The sequence below is a fragment of the Panthera leo genome, chromosome B2, assembly GCF_018350215.1.
Source record: "Panthera leo isolate Ple1 chromosome B2, P.leo_Ple1_pat1.1, whole genome shotgun sequence".
Classification (NCBI taxonomy): domain Eukaryota; kingdom Metazoa; phylum Chordata; class Mammalia; order Carnivora; family Felidae; genus Panthera; species Panthera leo.
In genome coordinates this window covers 90061990-90083215 of record NC_056683.1, presented here as the reverse complement: position 1 = coordinate 90083215, position 21226 = coordinate 90061990, and the positions used below count along the sequence as shown (strand labels likewise).

General features: G+C 34.3%; 1 protein-coding gene across 1 annotated transcript in view; it reads left to right on the top strand.

Moving 5' to 3' along the window:
* ASCC3 (activating signal cointegrator 1 complex subunit 3) overlaps positions 1-21226 on the top strand; it is a 356847-nt gene that overhangs the window by 257885 nt on the left and 77736 nt on the right. The window contains exons 31-36 of the mRNA XM_042939446.1: positions 109-246; positions 324-444; positions 1422-1554; positions 4505-4630; positions 15571-15682; positions 15879-16013. Coding sequence (XP_042795380.1) covers positions 109-246; positions 324-444; positions 1422-1554; positions 4505-4630; positions 15571-15682; positions 15879-16013 — 765 coding nt within the window. The remainder of the gene's footprint in view (positions 1-108; positions 247-323; positions 445-1421; positions 1555-4504; positions 4631-15570; positions 15683-15878; positions 16014-21226) is intronic.

Sequence of the window (21226 nt, the reverse complement as noted above, 5' to 3'; positions counted from 1 at the left end):
TGTTTATATAGTATAAGAATCAAAACACAAAATTGGTCAAATATAATCTTAGTATGGAAATTGTAAAGCTAATGAACCTATACCTCGTAACTGTGCTCTTATTCGCAGATGGAGAACATCATTGGAACGCTAAGAGATTCCAACCTGAAGCTGACACTTGCTTTCGGAATAGGAATGCATCATGCTGGATTACATGAGAGGGACCGAAAAACAGTAGAGGAGCTATTTGTAAACTGTAAAGTTCAGGTATTTTATTTTTCATAAACAGACATTTAAATATAACTTACACATTATGTTTTAGTTAAATATATTTTATTTTCTAGGTTCTTATTGCTACAAGTACATTAGCCTGGGGTGTAAACTTTCCAGCTCACTTAGTAATTATTAAGGGAACAGAATATTATGATGGAAAAACAAGGCGCTATGTGGATTTTCCCATTACAGGTAATTTTTTTTTTTAATTTACAGATACATTAAGCTTCTATTTTAACCTTAATAATCTGAATTTGCATGAATTAAATTGTAGAGAATTGACCACATTTGAACATATGTTGAGTAAGATTGTAAAGTTTTATTTCCAGTGAGATGCAAATGCTATTCAAAGTATTGAGCTGTTTCATTTACTTACCTAAAGTGTTAATAAGCATCAAAAGCATAACTAATGGTTCCAAATTCACAAATAGATAACAATTACTGATTAGTAGCTATTATGACTTAATAAATTACAGTTAAACATTATACTGTTTAATTTTAAATCTGTTTCACTAGAAATACTTCTATGGGGCTTCTAGAATCAAAAGGCTTGTTGCTATGATTTCTGCATGCTGCGATTTGTGATTCGTGCATATTTTAAAACTTGATAAAAGCATTGTCACTGAATTCTGAAGAGCGAAATATCTGTGTGTATTTCCACTCAATGATTACATGTAAAACCTATATTATTTCTAAATCATTTCTTACCTCAGAGATTCCTGCACTATAAAAAAAAAAAAAAGAACATTTGTACCGTAAGTGGGAAGAGGGTGAGGCCTAAATGCACCCAGGGGGTCCATTCATGGGGAAAAATAATCAAATGAATCTGCTGAAGAGATTTACCCATATATGTTTTGCTTTTTCTTGTTTAATTAAAATAGTAATAACTCTTAGACAGCATTTTAAAGTATTTAGCTAAAGGAAACTTTTATCTTTCTTTCTTATACAAATAGTAAAAGAGTCCCTTTTTGGTGATCCAATTTTCTGTCTTAATGCATTAATTATTTTATTATTATAGAACTCAACAGGCTTCAGAGATAATATGCACACTCTTAAAATATTCTGTATCCTTCGTTATTTTGTCGTGTTGTCGAAACATGCTATAATCACTAAATATACCTTGTGCTAGCTGCCACATTATTGAATACCTCTTGTTCTCTTCTTTATAGATGTACTCCAGATGATGGGGCGTGCTGGAAGGCCTCAGTTTGACGACCAAGGCAAAGCTGTAATTCTGGTTCATGACATAAAGAAAGACTTTTACAAAAAATTTCTTTATGAACCTTTCCCAGTAGAGTCAAGGTAAATTTTGCTGTAAATTAATTTAAATGGATTCATGTCATAGCAATTAATATTTGTGTCATGATATTTATAAAAATCAGCAAAAATTCTAGTTCAATGGAATTATTTGAAATGAAACTGAATACAATTATCACTGTAAGATAGAATTCAATTACAATTTCATTTTTAAAAAAAACTTTTAAAAGAAGCAGTGTTAGTACTGCTTCAATGAATCACATTGATTCTAGAGCCGGACAACCTGGGTTCATATCTGAGCTCCACTACTTACCTCCTTGATCTAGCAAGTCATTTGATTCCTCAGTGCCTTGATGCGCCTATCTGTTAAATGGAGATGCCAGCAACACTGGCTATCTCAGAGGTTAGTTGTGATGATCGAATGTTAGTGCTTGTAGCAGGGTCTATCACATAGTAAGCATTTAATAATAAAGTTCTCGTTTGATGTGTGTTTTTCTTCTCTAGGTGATAAAGAAATATCCAAAATAGAGGGACTTGTAATGAATAATTTGGACTATTAGCTTATTTCAGAATTATCACATAATTCTTTGTAGCACAGTAACTACCCCTTTGATAAAGGCTTCTCTCATTTTCTCAGCTGAAAATAGCCTTTCTCCCTCAGGTTTATGTATTTTTTACTTGCAACATTTATTACTAGTTCTCTTTTATCAGTCTTTTTAAATATACTGTATTCTAACTGCAAAGGACAACACATGTTTCTCATTGATAGTGTAAAGAGTTATTGGAATTTTTATTCTAAGTGCTAATGTTCATTTTTTTATTTAGAAAATATAAAAACGTGGATACAGTTAACATTGTGATAAGAGAAAATTTATGACTCTGTATATAATATATATTATATAAAAATATATATAATAAGATATATATTTTTTAGAAGAAAGCATGAATAATGATCAAAACATCCATCCAAAAATTCGGGAAAAAATTAACAAATTAAACTCAAAGAAAGAAGATAAGAGCAAGAATCAAAGAACTGAAACCAAATATACATTAGAAAAAAATCAACAAAGCCAAAAGTTGTTTCTTTGAAAAGAAGAATGAAATTGATAAACCTTTAACTCTGATCAAAAAAGAGAGCGAGAGAAAGAATGAACAGAATAATATTAGTAATGAAAAGATATTACAGGCATTTAAAAATATTATGAAACATTATGCAAATAAAAATTTAGATAAAATGATAAAATTCATTTAAAAACTTATGAAACTGACACAAAAAGAAATAGAAAATCTAGTCTCTTATTCTATCAAAGTGATTGAATCTGACACTTAAAATCTTTCCACAAAGAAACCTTCTGACTCAGATGCTTTACTAGTGAATTCTTCATAACATTAAGGACAAAATAACATCAATCTTACATGAACTCTTCCTAATACTAGAAAAGATAAGACTACTTGCCAACTTATTTTGTAAGATCAGAATAACCTTGATACCAAAACCTGATAAGAAATTTACCAAAAAAGAATGTTAACAAACCTGTGCCTCTCATAAATATAGATGTCTAAACAACATCAGTAAATTTAATTTTGTGTAAATTATTTTATAAATGTGAAGTTGACTTATTATTTGAAAATAAATTACTATCATTTACCACATTAGCAGGAAAAAAATGAGAAAAATCATATGATTATTTCATAGATGTAAAAAAAAAAAAAAGCATTTGAAAAAATTCCACCCCCATTCATAATAAAAGCTCTTAGCAAACAGTAATATAAAGAAATGTCCTTAATCTGATAAAGAGTCAATTTACTGCAAGCATCATAGTCAATAATGAAATATTGAAAGCTTTCCCTTTGAGATAGGGAATGATACAAGAGTATTTTTCTCACCACGTCCAGTAAGCATTGTGCTTGAAGCCCAAGCCACTGCAATAAGGTAAGGATCAGAATAAGAGTCATAATATCCTTTGAGCCAGGGTAGTGACTAAACAGCACAAAAGGAGGGCTTCTGGGGAAATGGTGATGCTTGATCTTGGTGTTGGTTACACAGGTGTGTTCACATTATGAAAATTACTTGAGTACATGTATGATTTATGTAATTTTCTGTATGTACATTCAGTAATCATTAACTAAAAATTTTAATTTTGTACTTCGATATAACTATTATTAATACTTACCTATCACAGAGTATTTCATAGTTTTTATGCTAACTTCTCTATTAATGGGCCTTTCAAGAGTTTCCTATTTCTTCTTACATATAATATTGCAGCGAAGTAATTTGCTTTCCCATCCTTGTCTGTAAATGTTTCTCTAGCAGGTAATAATGAAAAGTGAAATTGCTGGGTCACAGTGATTATTCAAATAGATATTGGCAAGTTGCCCTCTCAATTGAGTATACAGATTTATACTCTGCCGCTGATGAATTGAGAGTAATATAGAAACTCATTTTTTTAATCTTTCAATTTATTGCCATTTCTCATGTCCTTAAAACATCCTTTGCAAAAACTATTTTTAATACCTGCATATTGTCCCATGTATCATAATTTATTTAGCCTTTTCTGTTGTTGGACACTGCTTCCCTTTTTTAGTATTTTACATAAGAAACTAAAATGAACATTATGTTATGCCAGTCTTTCAGCACATCTGATCATGTTAGTATACTCTATAACACCAGTACAATTGTGTTTCATATGACGAGGAACTTAACACTCACTGAGTAAATGAAAGGAATATCATTACTCATAACTATCACCCCTATCTTGCCAACTCTCCTTTCATCTGCCTCAGTATTATTTCATACTTACACCCATACCCCATAAGTACATTCTTCCCTACTCTCCAAGTTACATCTGCTGTTGCCCACTCTACCTTTCTCCTCTTGGCTCTTATCTTTCCTAAAAGTTACTAGCTCCCTTCCATCAGTCTGCTGTGTGAGATAAAGTGTGTTTCATTTAACCTAACCTTCATGTATGTTTCCCATATCTTGTTCACTGTATAGCTTATTAGGAGTGCTCTCTGACCATTTAAATGCAGAGATTGCTGGTGGTACAATTACATCTAAGCAAGATGCAATGGATTATATCACTTGGACTTACTTTTTCCGACGTCTTATCATGAACCCCAGGTAAGTGTAGGGCAACTATTTATCTTTCTGGTTCGCGCCAAAAGAAAATTATTTTTGAAAGTAACAATCCCTAAATTTTAGTACATAACAAAAAAGTCAGAGCTTTGGACATTCTAGATATACGAATTTGCCCAGAGAATCACATGATGTCTCTAGTATGATCACAATATATTATAATATATTTGAAAACGAATAATTGTATGCACTTATTACTTAGCTGCTTTTAATTAACTTAGGATATCCTTGAGGAGTTTGCTGTCTAGTTAGGGAGACAGTCGGACATCTGAAATCATTAAGAAATGATTAAATGATTAAGCTAGATGGTAGTTACTGACTTAGGTGCAATTGGAATTCAGAGAAGAATGAGGCTTATGCAGTTGTAGAAGGAAGAATTTGTAAGGCATTTGTAATGATTGATAAGAACTCTGCAAGAGGAAATAAAAGTGGGGGGTTGTTGTGGAATGTCTTTTACTTTCAGACAGTATAGGTTAGATCTTCATTCAGCACTTATTTGTCAAATGTTATAATAGAGATTGAGGATAAAAATTAGTGTACATTATCCTCCATCTTCAACAGCTAATCTTTTTTTTTTTTTTTGAGAGAGAACACAACAGGGGGAGGGGCAGAGGGAGAGAGAGAATCCCAAGCAGGCTCCATGCCCGGCGCAGAGCCCCAACACTGGGCTCAATTTCACAACTGTGAGATCATGACCTAAGGCAAAATCAAGAGTTAGACACCTAGACTGAGCTACTCCAGGTGCCCGGGCAGATCTTTAAATGTGGGGGAAAGACATATAAATGATTTCAATGTAAATCATAAGTTCTGTAATAGAATTGTATTTAAGCCCATGAGAGCAAAAAATCCACAGAGATGATACTTCAACCAAATTTTGAATCTGAAATGGGAATAGAAAACGTCAGAGGCACAAAAATACTATATGGGCATAGGCTCTCATGGCTGAAACGGCATTTGTAGAGTGCCAAGAAGTTTGATGTAGCCAGAGCTAAAGAATATGGAGACCAAAAGATTGTCTTGACCAGAAAGTGGGCCAAGCACCAGAGAGTAAATGGCCTGTATGTCATAATAAGGTGTTTGCATTTAGCCTATTGGCTGTGGTGAGGGTTTTTTTTTTTTTTATGTTTATTTATTTTTGAGAGATAGAAATAGAGCATGAATGGGGGAGGGGCAGAGAGAGCGGGAGACACAGAATCTGAAGCAGGCTCTGGGCTCTGAGCTGTCAGCACAGAGCCCAATGCAGGGCTCAAACTCATGAACCATTGAGATCATGACCTGAGCCAAAGTCAGACACTTAACCAACTGAGCCACTCAGGCACCCCACCTGTGGTGAACTGTTAAACACAGTTTAACATCCCCAAATTAGGTTCAGTTTTTTTGTTTTTTTCAATACGTATGAAACTATGGTAGGGAATGGGCTGAAATGAAGAGACAATCAGAGCAGGAAGACCAGTTAGGGAGCTGTTTAAGCTGTGAATAAGACCTTAACAGTTGCAGAAGGAATGGAAGGAGGGCCAAAGATGGGGACATTCCTGATACGAATAAGAGGAAATATCAAAGCATTGTAGGGTCTTGAACAGAGAGATCATGATGAAATATTATTACTAAATCTTACCTGTTGGTACCTTGAGAAATTTGTTTTTTGTTTCAGCCATTTCCACTCACACAGATAGGAGTTTGAGAATATGGTGGCATTTTTCTGTTTCCTCAACTGTTAGGGACTCTGGATTAGATACAAAATATCATTTGGGACATGATTGCGAGATTAACGAGGTAGTCGCTACCTCGTAAAGCACTGCAGCTTTACGGTAGCCATTAGATCACAGGATTAGAATTGTAGAAGGGTATACTGGGATGCACTTTATATGCACTCTGGTCCTACCTTCTTGCTTGATATTAAAGAAGGGGACTTTGGAAACTTGAAGTGACTTGCTCTGGATCCCAGAACTACTTTGTCAGAAAGGTAGAACTTAACAACATAAGTTTTGTGACTCCACTCTACTTTTTAGAGGGATGAGTGAGATAGCAGTGAGAATAGAGGACCTACCTAGAGGAAACTGGAATAGGCATCATTCCTTGTTGCTCTCATTACAAACTACCTTCTATGTAATAATTAATGTGGTAAGAAAAATCCACATGCAACCATAATAAACAGTATTAATTAGGGACAGAACAAGAAGCTTGGGAGAGGTTAGCACAGTGGACAAAGATGAAATCTTGAGGGAATATACTTTGGTTATAACTTAAAGAAATTATATTGAGCCTCTGAGCCCAGGGACTTCTTAGGTATTGACAGTTAGGATATCTCCTGCTCATATGATTATAGTCCATGTAAATAGTGAGTATTCCATAGTTCACAGTGCCTGACCTACTTTACCTGACAGCCATCTTTGCTAGAGGGAAATTCTGGGACTGGGAGTCAAAAGATGTATCATCTTGACATATTGGCTTAGGGCACTTGATTGTTGTGGCAGCTGTTTTTCCTGCCCCTTTGATGCCCCCAAGAAGAGCTGGGTATCCCCTCCTACACCACCAACACCATGAAAGGAGACATTAATCCATACCACCTCTAGGTAAGAAGTTCCTCTCACTTTCATACTTTTGTTGTCACTCTTCTCCCTGTCTGCAGTACGCTCTCTAGCCCTTATAGCCATCTAACAGTCTTAAAAGATCTAACAGTCTTAAAAGTTGATGCATGTATTGATAAATGCACTTAAATTAATTTTCAGGAGGTGGTGGTTTATACACTCTTGACTATCCATATCAAAGTTGCTAGTTCTTTTAGTAGTCACCTGAACATATTTTGAGATACCTGGCTAGGTTAAGACTAAAGCTATCATTATTATGCTGAAGTAGAAACCTGTGCCCAAGCTGTTGCTGCGTGAATTAATCAGTCCAAAACTGGTACAGCAATAATTTTTTTTGAAGGCTTATGATATTTTTCACTAAAATATAACAAGCAATCCTAAAATTTACATGAAACCACAAAAGACCTCCAATACCAAAAGCAAACTTGAGAAAGAACAAAGCTGAAGGCATCACAATTTTTGATTTCAAACTATATTACAAAGCTGTAGTAATCAAAACAGTATGACATTGGTATAAAAACAGACACACAGATCAGTGATACAGAACACAGAGCCCAATAATATGGTCAATTAATTTACTACACAGATCAATGATACAGAACACAGAGGCCAATAATATGGTCAATTAATTTACTACAAAGGAGCTAAGAGTATGTGATGGAGAAAGAATAATCTCTTTAATAAATGATACTGGGAATGCTGGATATTCACATGCAAAATGAAACTGAACCCATATATTTCACCATGCACAAAAATCAACTCAAAATTATTGAAAGACTCGAAGGGAAGACCTGAAACTATAAAACCACTAGATGACATAGTCTTGACAATGGTCTTGGTGATGATTTTTGGATTGAACACCAAAAGCAAAGGCAATAAAATAAACATGTAAGACTACATCAAACTAAAATGCTTCTACATAGCAAAGGAAATCATCAGCAAAATGAAAAGGCAACGTACCAAAGAGGAGAAAATGTTTGCAAATCATATATCTGAAAAGGGTTTAATGTCCAAAATATATACAAAGAATTCATATAACTAAGGGATGTAGGGGGTTGGTAGCAATACCAGTCATGTGAGACCTTAGAGACCGTGGTAAGGACTTTGAATTTCATTATTGATGATGTAAGAACCATTGTGGGGTTTTGAGTAGAGAGGACTGACAGGATCTATTCATATCATAAGTCCAATCAATTATAATCATAAGTGTTAAAAATAATTTAAACTTACCTGTTGAAAGAAATTCTCAGATTCAATTATTTTAAATCCAACTAAACATGATTTATAGGAAACATGAAATCAAAATGATATAGAAAGTTGAAAGTTGAGGATGGAAAGAAGATATGAAGGACAATAACAAAGAGAAAGCAACAGTTGTAGAATTAAAATCAGGCAAAATGAAATTCAAGGCAAAGAAGGACAAAGAAGAATGGTTCATATTGATAACAAGCACAATCACTAAATAGTTATAATAGTTTACAAAATTTTAGGTAACTAAACATAGCATCAAAATAGAGAAAGCAAAAACTGATAGAAGTTCAAGATGTTAACTAAATTATAATCATGTTGAGAGACTAACACATCTCTCTTGAAAATCACACTAATATAAATTTATATTTATATTTATATTTATATTTATATTTATATTTATATTTATATTTATATTTATATTTATATTTATATTTATATTTCTTCCCCCAAAAGGAATATGCCTACTCACAAACACTCATCAAAATTTATTTATAAAAATATACTGTGTACTAGACCACAAAGAACAACTCAGTATATTTCAAAACAGATCATAAGGCTACATTCCCAGCACATAATACAATAATATTAGAAATAAACAAGAAAAAGGATGGCAAAAACAGTCTACCTGCTTGGGATTTAATTACTCTTATTCTAGTGAAAGGTGAAAAGTTTGTTTAAAGTTATAGACTAGAGATATATAAAAATAAAAGTATTATATAACAAAGTCAATGAATTTTAGTCAAAGCACAATACCAAGGAATATCATATCTTTAGAGTATCTACAATATAGCATGAATGCTTGAAAACAAACTAAGCATTCATCTCTGTGGGGGGCAGGGCATAAAAGCTGCCCACGTGGGCTTTCAAATGTGGTGCCTCCCAATCATATGGGGGCCACCAAATGTGGGTCAACTTGATTGGGTAGGAGCTGGAAGCCCGGGTGGTGAAATAATTCACCCAAGTCAGAACAACGGAGATAGAAGTTTATTGAGCACACCATTAAGGAAAGAGTAGGCAGGACAGCAAGGGAGAGACTGCCATGAGGCAATGGTAGGGGGCTGTAGTTAAAGGGAGAAGGTGAGGAGGTATGAAAATGTATGGAATTTTCCTTTTTTGGTACCTGTGTCCTGCTGTAAGTAACCCATTGGTCAGCTATAGCTTAAGATAATCTGAGGTGAGTTGCCTAATGGGCCTGTTTATATTCAGCCCATTGTTTATATTCAACCCTCAGGAGGCTGAGGCCAATGTGGGCCCTTCTACCTTACTCGGGTTCCCATTGTTCAAGTTGGTTACCTAAAAGCAGCCTCTACAATCTCTAGGAACTAGATGAACATTAATAAAACACAAATATGAGAAAGGAATTTATAAAAGTAAAAATCAAAATCAAACACAAGTATACACTATTATTATTTATTATCTACTGTATTTGAGACGTTGTTTTGAGAGCCTAACTCATTTAGTCATGATCCCCATTTTATAGATGAAGAAGCTGAAGCACAGGGAGATTGAGCAACTTGTCCCTAAGTACACAGCTCCTGAGTGGCAGAGGCAGCGCTGGAATTCAGGCACTCTGGCTCCAGGGGCTACAATCTCCATTACCAGGCTCGTTAGCAGGTCCAGAACTCAAATATGCATACCCCTTCTCCACTTCTCTTTCCAGTGTTACGCTGGAAAATGTGTTCTTTATAGAAACCATACTACACAAATTTTGGATGTATAACTCTTTTGTTCATTTGATACCAAAAAAAAAAAATTGTCCGTTTTAATATCTATACCTTTACATCTGGATAAAAAATGGAAACATGTGCCTAAATCAATTTTAATGACATGTATTTTATTTAGTCTGCTATAGTGAGGTTCTACAATTTTCTTTCTGATTGGCCCTTGATTGTATCTTTTTATTATTGTCTGTGTTAAACTCCCCTTTTCTGTAATCTGGAAGCAAAGAAAGGCACAAGAGTTCTGGAAATTGGTAAATTTTTCGTACTTATTTTTAGATGTTAAAAGTTTTTTTTTTTTTAAGTTTATTATTTTGAGAGAGACAGAGACAGTGCAAGTAGGGGAAAGGCATGGAGAGAGAGAGAGAGGGAGAGGAGAGGGGAGGGGAGGGGGAGGGGGAGGGGGGGAGGGGGGAGGGAGAGGAAAGGATCCCAAGCAGGCTCCCTCCTGCCAGCGCAGAGCCTGACATGGGGCTCATACTCACGAAACTGAGATCATGACCTGAGCTGAAACCAGGAGTCAGACACTCAACCAACTGAGCCACCCAAGTGCCCCAATCTGTTAAAAGTTTTAAGAAGGCTAAAATCATTGTCTCAAAGGAAGGGCTTATATTATATGTAGTTTTAATATATCTTAATATATTAACTGTCATAAATTGAGATTTTACTTTTGGTTTAGTGGGAGAGGACTGCATATATATATATATATATATATATATATATATATATGCATGTGTATGTTAAAAAAAGATAATAAGGTTTATTTAAAATAGACAAGACAAAGAGTGCTTTCAAAATACAGTCATACATAGATAATAAATACGACCCAATTCCCCAACCCCCTTCATTTAATCATACAACTATAAAGAACCCCCACCACACCACCACCAAAAGTGGAACTTATGTTGACAAAGATTCTGCCACTGTTCCTGGATTGTTCTCTGTATGTTTATAGTGTGTGTGTGTGTGTGTGTGTGTGTGAGAGATATGCATATGTATGCAAACACATGCACATGCATATGAAGATACATTTACATATATAAATATATACGTAGACACAATTACATTAGTTAGTTCAAATGTACATAAACACATGTACTGGTGCATCATGAAATATAATATATTCCAAATTGAGTTCTGGATTCAATTTGTATGTTCAGTTTCACTCTCTGTTTTCCCCTGAGGAAGCTTTTAAATATTTCTGGGGCAAAAAATGTTGTGGTAGTTTCAGCTGTCCCTGCAACCACTTTCATTATTTGTGTCATTATTACTGCTGCATAATCTGAACATAAAAAAACATGGTGCCGTAACAAATGACTTCCCAGTACTGACAGTTATAGCAGCAGCATTTCAATACTGATGAAAAATTTCCCAGCAAGATCTCTGGCCAGGTTTACAATAACTAAACAGGAAATGGCTGCCACTATTCACATTAAATCCAGACTGTTTGGTGTAACTTTATCTATGTTTTAGATTACAATAAAATCTCTTTCATTCTCAACTGGCAAAATTTTATCCTTCCTGAGGTTGGAAAAACAGAACTTGAGGTTTCATGTGTGGTATTCCTGTTCGTCCTTTGACAAGAGCTCTTAAAGCTAATTTTTTTAAGTTGTTTTACTTTGGGATTGTTTAAATTTAATGAACTTTGTAAATTTTTATGAGAGGGAGAGGTTTGTTATGACTTTTTCCCAATGGACTGCTAATAGAAGTTAGCTTGTCTAGCCCATGTGCTAGATGCTGTCAGTATCCAACTGCCTTTGACTTTCACACCTCCCAGGGGACTAGTAATTGTTGTGTTCAAACAGCCTGTAATTGTGATCCCGCTGGCTTTCTCAGTACGCTTCTGGCTATTAGAATCATTAAACAACTCAGCACCTGTTAACAGCATTGTAAATATTCAACCCTGCTTGTGTGCAGGTTGAGTCCAATATAGAGAAATCTTACAGAGCTCAGCCTCATAAATTAGAGCTTCTGACAAGTCAATTATTGTGAAACTGGGTTTCTCTGTGAAATAAATGAAATAGCATGCTGACAAAAAGGTAGGCTGTCTGTTTATGGCAGAGAGAAGATAATGACTTCATGATCCAATGCAGAGAGCATGAAACTACATTGTATCCTTTATCTATAATTAAACAGTTGTGTAATATTTCTGTTTTAGTAACCAGTAAATTATAAATTTTGTACTGTGGAGAGTGCAACATGAAAACAGACCTTTAACTTAGCTGTTGCTTGATTTTCAAGTTAGTAAAGAGATTATTGAAATTAATGATATATAATGTTTTAAACTAAATACTTATAATTATTTAGGCTAGAAATTACCCAGTGACTAAAAAGTTCATGCTATAGAAGCAAAGGCCCTATAATGCTAATGAAGATCATGTAAATATAAACTCCATTCTTTATTCCCAGGAAAGTGTCAGAATATATTATCTCCTAAAATTTTATGTGACCTAAACAATAATTTCATTTACATTTTGTTCATTTTACAGTGTCTTGTTAAATTATATATCTAATTGAGATGTAGCAAATCTTACTTTTATAAGGATTTTTAAGTGGTTTAAGTAACCTTAGATCAATTGTTACCAAAGAATAATAGTTTAATTAGTAAAGTTATATCACAACAAAAATATGCATTTTAGTATTTGTGTTGGGTGTTTAGAAGACAACTTTTAAATTTTTTTTTTAAATGTTTATTTATTTTTGAGAAAGAGAACACAAGCAGGGGAAGGGCAGAAAGAGAGGGAGACACATAGTCCGAAGCAGGCTCCAGGCTCTGAGCTGTCAGCACAGAGCCACTGCGGGGCTCAAACCCACGAACCGTGAGATGGTAACCTGGGCCAAAGTTGGACTTTTAACCAACTGAGCCACCCGGGCACCCCAAAAGACAACTTTTTAATGACTGAGAATTTCCTACTCTTGAGTGTAGTATTTTAACCAGCACTTTCTATTTTTTAAGTAGTTATCGCTTTCTAAAAATAAATTTTAAAAAGTTATCATTTACATATGCCAGAATACCTGGAAAAAAAAATTTAGGATTTTTTTTAAATTCCAGATTATCCTCAGAAATCATAAGGATAAAAGTGTTGATATTGAGTAAATTAAATGTCAATTCAATTACTTAAGTTGAAGTTTTGCATTTCTTAGGCAAGTCAATATGAGATGTTGGTGAGCACATTAGAAAAGAACAACCATATTAAGAGAAAATATCAATGGAAGTTTTTAAAGTTATTCTAAAAATTGTGTTAATTTTTATCAAATAAGATTGTTAATAATATGATCATCAAATAATTTGTTGTAGTCTTAGAGACATGATTTTAGGTTTTTTTTTTCTTTTTTGCAACTTATTTTAAATGTTTAAGAAATGTTTACCCTGACTGTTCTTTATCTGGATAGAAGCTACAAATCAGTCTTAAAAATTTCCCAGTAGACTTAGGAAAACATTAGAAAGGATATTAGCCCATCAAAATATACCCTGTAACTAAATAAAACAGTGACCAAAATAAATATTGTTAAAAAGAATTTATAATTTTTGAAGGAAAGTCTTTTTCAAAGATGATTTTATTTTTTTTTTTTTTAAATTTTTTTTTCAACGTTTTTTATTTATTTTTGGGACAGAGAGAGACAGAGCATGAACGGGGGAGGGGCAGAGAGAGAGGGAGACACAGAATCGGAAACAGGCTCCAGGCTCCGAGCCATCAGCCCAGAGCCTGACGCGGGGCTCGAACTCACAGACCGCGAGATCGTGACCTGGCTGAAGTCGGACGCTTAACCGACTGCGCCACCCAGGCGCCCCTCAAAGATGATTTTAAATACTATTTGTAAACGTACTAAATTTGTTAAAGCATAAAAATGGTAAAGTTGTCATTAGTTAATATTTGTAGGGGAATATGAGACTTTACGTTTTCAAATGGCCTAGGAAATTTTTAGGCAAAAATGGTATTTTAACTTTTGTTTTTCATGGTAATACTGTTTTCATAAAGCCTTCCTTCTGTAATTTTAATTGCATAAAAACTCATGTAGACAGCATGATCTTGCTGTCTCTCTCAAAATGAGTAACTGAACATTAAAAAAAGCTTTGTACATTTTGTTTAAATTAACAATAGCACTGGTTTCAATACTTACCTGTTCATTGATAAATATTGCTTTATTTTGGTATGACATCAACTTTTCCAGGAAAGGCAGTAATTTCTCTGCAGACTAAGATTGAAAGTAACTATTTCTCATTTGTGAAAATTAAAATCTTCAGCAAGTAATTATGATTTACAGAGTTTCCTAAATAAAGAGTCTATTATTAATCCTTACTTAGTGGAGACTCTCATATTGGTGTACCTAGCTTTTTGTTTAATCTTCTCTTTCTGCTGAAAGTATATCCTGCCATCATTTAAGTCCTGCTTTGTGTATTTTTAAATGAATTTTTGCAGTATACTGACCTCAAATCTTTCCCTTTGAAGAAAGAAAAAAAAAAAATCACCATATTGATCACTTGTGGTTTCCGTCAGGCCTCTCCCATTTGAGATTGTTAACACTTTCTTTCCAGACTATGAATATCCCCTTTCTAGTCCTGTGCAGGTGTACAACCCTTGTTCTGGGCTTCAGTCTGTACAGATGAAAGCCTGTTCTGAGGCCGCTTTACACTCCTGTTACTTGATTTGGATGGAGAGAGGAGATATAACTCTCCACGCTGACCGGGGTGCAGGATTCACCCACCAAGAATTAGAGATCTGCTATGATGTAGGGGCATTCTGTCACCCTTTGGATCTGTTCCCAGGCACAGATTCCTAGTAATCTTAGGGATTTGCCAAGAACCTTTGGAATTAGAGGGAAGAGCATTCAGATGAATTGCATGTCCTTAGGCTTTTTACTTAGAAGATATACAGAGCTGAACCTGTGTGGCTTTTGTCTATAGAAGCTTAGTTCAAATGCTTTCTTGTTAGCTTGATGATGTCTTTCCCCATATTTAGGGTGACATGTAGTCATTAGGCATTTGAAGAACAATCAATGACTAAATTTCCTAAAAGAATTCATCTACTACTCAAATCAATAGTGCTTTGAGTTTTATAAAGTTACTGAGGATGGGTTTTTATATATAAAAGGAAGTTATATATTTATATATGATTTGCTTCTGTTTCTAGAAAGTTAGTGTTTGTTTAATGCAATGCTGAATTTTATCTGCTTATCTTCCATAGTTATTACCATTGTTCATCGGAGTCAACAAATCTTAGTGTGGGAATTTTGACCTGTAAGATGAAACTGGCTGTTGCGGTTGTTTTACTTCTTTGATTTGCTGTGCATGTAATTGTTCTTTGAAATTCTGAAAAGAAGAGAATGAGGGAAAATTGAAGTGCTAATGACCTTGCTTGTTTTCTAGCTACTACAATTTGAGTGATGTGAGCCATGATTCTGTGAATAAATTTCTGTCCAGTCTGGTTGAGAAGTCTCTGGTTGAATTGGAACTTTCCTACTGTATTGAAATTGGAGAGGTATGACTGAGTCATATACATTCTAAATGAAAAGATTGCCCAGCTTTTTAACTGTAGGGCTTTTGCTTCTCATGGTAACTAAACATTTTAACAAAATTGTTGCAATAGCAACCTGCAGTAAGAACTATTAGTTTTATGAATGTATGTGTTTCTATTGTACTTTTTATTTGTCATTTTATCTTTCTTTTTGAAATAGGATAATCGGAGCATTGAACCTCTGACATATGGCCGCATTGCCTCTTACTACTATTTGAAGCACCAAACAGTTAAAATGTTCAAAGAGCGTTTGAAACCTGAATGTGGTACTGAAGAATTGCTTTCAATTCTGAGTGTAAGTTTCATGACATTATTACATTGCTTTTTAATACAAAGAGATTGTATCATATATTATTTCATACATTCTCTTTTAATTTGGGTCTTAAATGGTTGCCATCCAGGGCCTCTAGAAATTTGGTAGAAATCATTTATGAAGTCTTTTCTTCTACCAGACAAGATCGCTACAGAGCAACATATTTGGACCAAGTTTCCCATGTAATTTATTTTCCAAACTTGAATACTTCTAAAAATGGAATGAGTCACTGTTAATATGTAAGTCAGGATAATAGGTATATGCTAGGCTAGCAGTCAGGTGATCACCCTGTCCTTCAATATAATAACTTCTTTGAATTATAATTGAAAGCTTTTCTTATTGCTTATTGAGTCATTCTTCTTGAATTCATGATATTTCTGAGGTTTCTTTACATAAAAACACATGATTAAGTTCTGTGAGAATTAATGTCAGAAAAGCTGTTCAACTCCTTCCCCTTTCTCCTTGCAAAAAAAAAAAAAAAAAAAAAAAAAAAATACAACTAGATTTATCACATAGTAAAAAAAAAAAAAAAACAAACTATACTGTGCTTATTTTTGCTTTTTGGCCAAGAAGCTGAAAACTAAATTTAATATTGAACTTAGTTACTATTAGGAGTATTTTCTCCATCTTCCTTTTGGCATACTACATGTGCATTTTTTGTCTTTGTTGAATTTAAATATAATAATTTCCCACAAAACTTTGTTAGCACATTAGTCAAGATATATGTTACAAAATTGGGGTGCCTGGGTGGCTCAGTCAGTTAAGCATCCTTCTTCAGCTCAGGTCATGATCTTGCGGTTCGTGGGTTTGAGCCCCATGTCAGGCTCTGTGCTGACAGCTCAGAGCCTGGAGTCTGCTTCTGATTCTGTGTCTCCCTCTCTCTTTGCCCCTCCCCCACTCTCTCTCTCTCTTTCTCTCTCTCTCTCTCTCTCTCTCTCTCTCTCTCTCTCTCAGAAATAAACATTTAAAAAAAAAGATATATGTTACAAAAGAATACCATATGTCATCTCACCCCTCCAGTACATTGGTGTTGTTTTAAAGAGTTAAGAACTATTCGACTGTATAATGTCTCTAAGGTCCTTCTCTTACACATTCACTGATTCTGAGATAGTTCACTTATTAGCTTTTTTCTTCCTATTGCTTGTCATTCTCAATAGGCCTCAATATCCCATTCACAGTTTCCAATTTTTCAGTGTTTTTCCTTTGAGAAACTAGTGTGTGGATTTTTTGTGTAGCATAAGGCCACATACATTGTAGTGAGTCAGGAAATAATTTGTTACTAAATGGATGGATCCTGTATTCATCAGTTTTCTGTTGTTTGCTCTATAGAAAAGAGTAGAGAATTAAAGTATACAAGGCAGCTATCAAAAAAAAAAGTTTAGGAACACCTAGGTGGCTCAGTCAGTTGAGCATCTGACTCTTGATCTTGGAGCAAGTCACGATCTCACAGTTCATGAGTTCACACCCTTCTTTGGGCTCTGCACTGACAGCATGGAACCTGTGTAGGATTCTCTCTCCCTCCTTCTCTCTGCCCCTCCTCTGCTCCCTCCTTCCCTCTTCTCTAAATAAATAAATAAATAAACAAACTTTAAAAAGTTTATAAAATTAAAAATTCATTTCTGAAGGAAAAATAAAAAAAATAAGAATTGTTTTTACATTCCTAAGAATGAGGTTTTTATTATTTCCCAATTGGAGACTCATAAAAATAGGATTTATCTGGGTGGAAGACAGTAAAATAATGGTTAATTAATTTGGGCAAGCATCTTAAACTAGTATCTGTTAGATTTAAGAATATAATTTTCCTTTCCTATTTACCTACCTTGGTATATTTACCTAATCTAATATTTTAAAAGTACATGTCTACTTTGGGAACACATGTAATAACAGCTAACACCTTTGAGCACTTTTCATGTGCCAAGCACCACTCTAGGAACTTTACATTGATAAACACATTTAATCCTGACAATAATCACTAATTTGAGATTGATAACATCCCATTGGTTGCACAGCAAGTGAGTAGTTTGCAGTCTAGCAACCAAGTGTCGGTTCTTAACCACTGTCCTATGCTGCTTCTCATGTCACACACACACACATACACACACACACTGATATGGAAGACACTGAGGTGGGGAGTGCATGTTAACTCTGGATGCACATTTTGCATAGTAACCCTTTATCAGATATATCATTTGCAAATATCTTCTCCCATTCCATAGGCTGCCTTTTAGTTCTGTTGATTGTTTCTTTTGATTTGCAGAAGCTTTTTATCTTGATGAAATCCCAATAGTTCATTTTGCTTTTGTTTACCTGGTCTCTGGAGACATGTCTAGTAAAAAGTTGCTGCAGCTGAGGTCAAAGAGGTTGCTGCCTATATTCTCCTCTAGAATTTTGCTGGTTTTCTGTCACACCGTTAGGTCTTTCAGTCATTCTGAATTTGTTTTTGTGTATGGTGTAAGAAAGTGGTCCAGTTTCATTCTTCTGCATGTTGCTGTCCAGTTTTCCCAACACCATTTTTTGAAGAGACTTTTTCCCATTGGATATTGTTTCCTAATTTGTTGAAGATTAGTTGACCATAGAGTTGTGGGTCCATTTCTGGGTTTTCTATTCTGTTTCATCCATCTATGTGTCTGTTTTTTGTGTTATCATCATGCTGTCTTGGTGAACACAACTTTGTAATATAGCTCAAGGTCCAGAATTGTGATGCTTCTAGCTTTGCTTTGCCTTTCCAAGATTGCTTTGGCCATTCAGGGTCTTGTGGTTCCATACATACTTTAGGATTGTTTGTTCTAGCTCTGTGAAAGATGTTGGTGGCATTCTGATAGGGACTGCATTAAATATGTAGATTGCTTTTGGTAGTATAGACATTATAACAATATTTGTTCTAATCCATGAAGAAAAAGACTGGGGGCACCTGGGTGGCTCAGTCATTGAAGCCTCCGACTCTTGATTTCAGCTCAGGTCACAATCTCACGGTCCAGAGATCAAGCCCTGCAGCAAACTCAGCCTGGATTGTGCTTGGGATTCTCTCTGTCTGCCCCTCTCCCAGTTGTTCCCTCTCGCTCTCTCTCAAAATAAATTAATTAATTAAAAAAAAAATACTGGATGCACATTGTTTATAAAGGTTTGTGAAAACCATATGCCTGTTATACTGTGTATCCCCCTCTACCCCACTAAAAGAGACCCCAAAATATACCTAGTAAGAAAAGAATTAAACTGTTATCCTCTCCAGTCTTCTCTGAAATGGCATTGATCAGAATAAGAGGTCTGTCCACACCATTTCAGCAGCTTCTTTCTTTCCACTATTATACTGCCTAAAATCTGTTACCCTGATCTCCTGGTTTATTTTTATTAAAATAAAATCAACTCTTGTGATAACTAAACAAAACAAATCATCTGCAAATATATTTAAGACAAACTCAACAGTATATTTATATACATATTGCTTGGTATACCCCTTAATAATTTCCACAGCAACAGTAATGTAATCTCTTCATCCTGTGGTGTTTAGTCTAGCAAACTCAGCCTGTGCTAGATAGCATCTAAATTTGTAGTATCTCAGTGAGACTGCTTTTTGAATAAGGATACTGAGGAATTAGAACTGTAGGACTCACATTGACAAGATCTGCAGGTACCACTGTTTTGTTAATTTCTTGTCTAGGTATTCCGCTCCATTCATTGGAGAGCATATGTGTAACGAAGAAACATTAAATAGTAAAGCAAGATTGTATTTGAAGTAATTACAGTGTAGTTTCTAGAATTCGTTCTTTCACTGAAAAGTGGGTTTTGGGTTTGTTTTTTTTTTTGTTACCACACTAAAGATTCCTAAATGACTCACATAGCCTCATTATCTTTACTCTCACCTCCCCAAATGCATATTAATCTCCTTGTGGTTTTGAAACAAGGAGAAAAAAGCAGCCAGACAGGAGTTATAGAGAACAGGATGATAAACACAACAGGGCAAAGAAAAGCAATATGAGTGTTGTTAGTGTTTCAAAAGCCTATTTTCATTATCGTTGTTTTTGTTATTAAAATACTTAATAATGTTACATTATATTTTTGAAAAAGCAGTATTAGATATTCACTACCAGCATCTCCTTTTACAAAGATAGCCATTGATGTTTCTAAAGTCATCTTTAAACTTTTAAAAATTAATTTATTAATTATTGTTAAAAAGAATTTTAGTAGTCCAGTGATCATAACTGAAAAGCTTCTATTCTCTTGTGTATTACTTTGAACTTACTCTAATACTTCATCAATTTGTCAGTGAATGAAGTTTTCTCATTATATCGTAGGTTACATAATGTATTGATTTTTGTTTTGTTTCCTTTGGTATTAATGGTAGTGCAGAAATTGTGTTCATTAAGATTTTCCTTGAGGTTTTCTAAATATGTTGCAATGTGATTGGTTATTCTTGGCACAGACAAAAAAAAAAAAAAAAAAAAACACTGAAAGGTAACCAACCATAGAAGGAAAAAAGAATGTTAAGACACTGATTCATTTTCACCAGGCATTTAAAGATACATAAATCTATTATTTCTCTTCACTTAACATCAAACATAGTTTCAAATGATGATCTCTTGATCTTATGTATTCATGACTGATAACTGATAACTGTTTTAGTCCTTTTTTCCTTTAGAGAAGATATGTATTTAGAATCTCACAGTTAGCCATAGTTGTTTTTCCTTAAGTGAATTGCAATTCCTACTCTTTATCTAGTCATTGTGTATATCACTATCAACTTTTTTGAATTTCTTTTTAAGTTGAGATAAATTTTGTTGCCTTAATAATATTTACCAGAAAGTGTATTTTCTTTCAAAAGTAAAAGAGAAAGCATTTAATCAGGTCATTTCATGACCTGCTGCCTCGTATAGTGTTTTCGGCACTACAGACTTCCCTCTTGCAGTGTCCATAGGAGAAGATTGTCAGGTTTGATAAAGAACAAAACAAAACTGGAAACCAATTTGACAATAAATTTCATATTAAAACAAAACAAAACAAACTCATAAAGTTCATTTATACCCTGTCGTCTAAATTCTATTTTGTTGTTGTTGTTGTTGTTCTTTTCTTCTATCCATATAATGGTTGGGGTCAGACCTGTATTTTTCAGAATGGTATTATATTGACAGTTTCACCCTTTTGACCAAAGAATGGAGGAAACAGGAAATTTCTGAGTTTAAAGATGAAAACTGAACTCT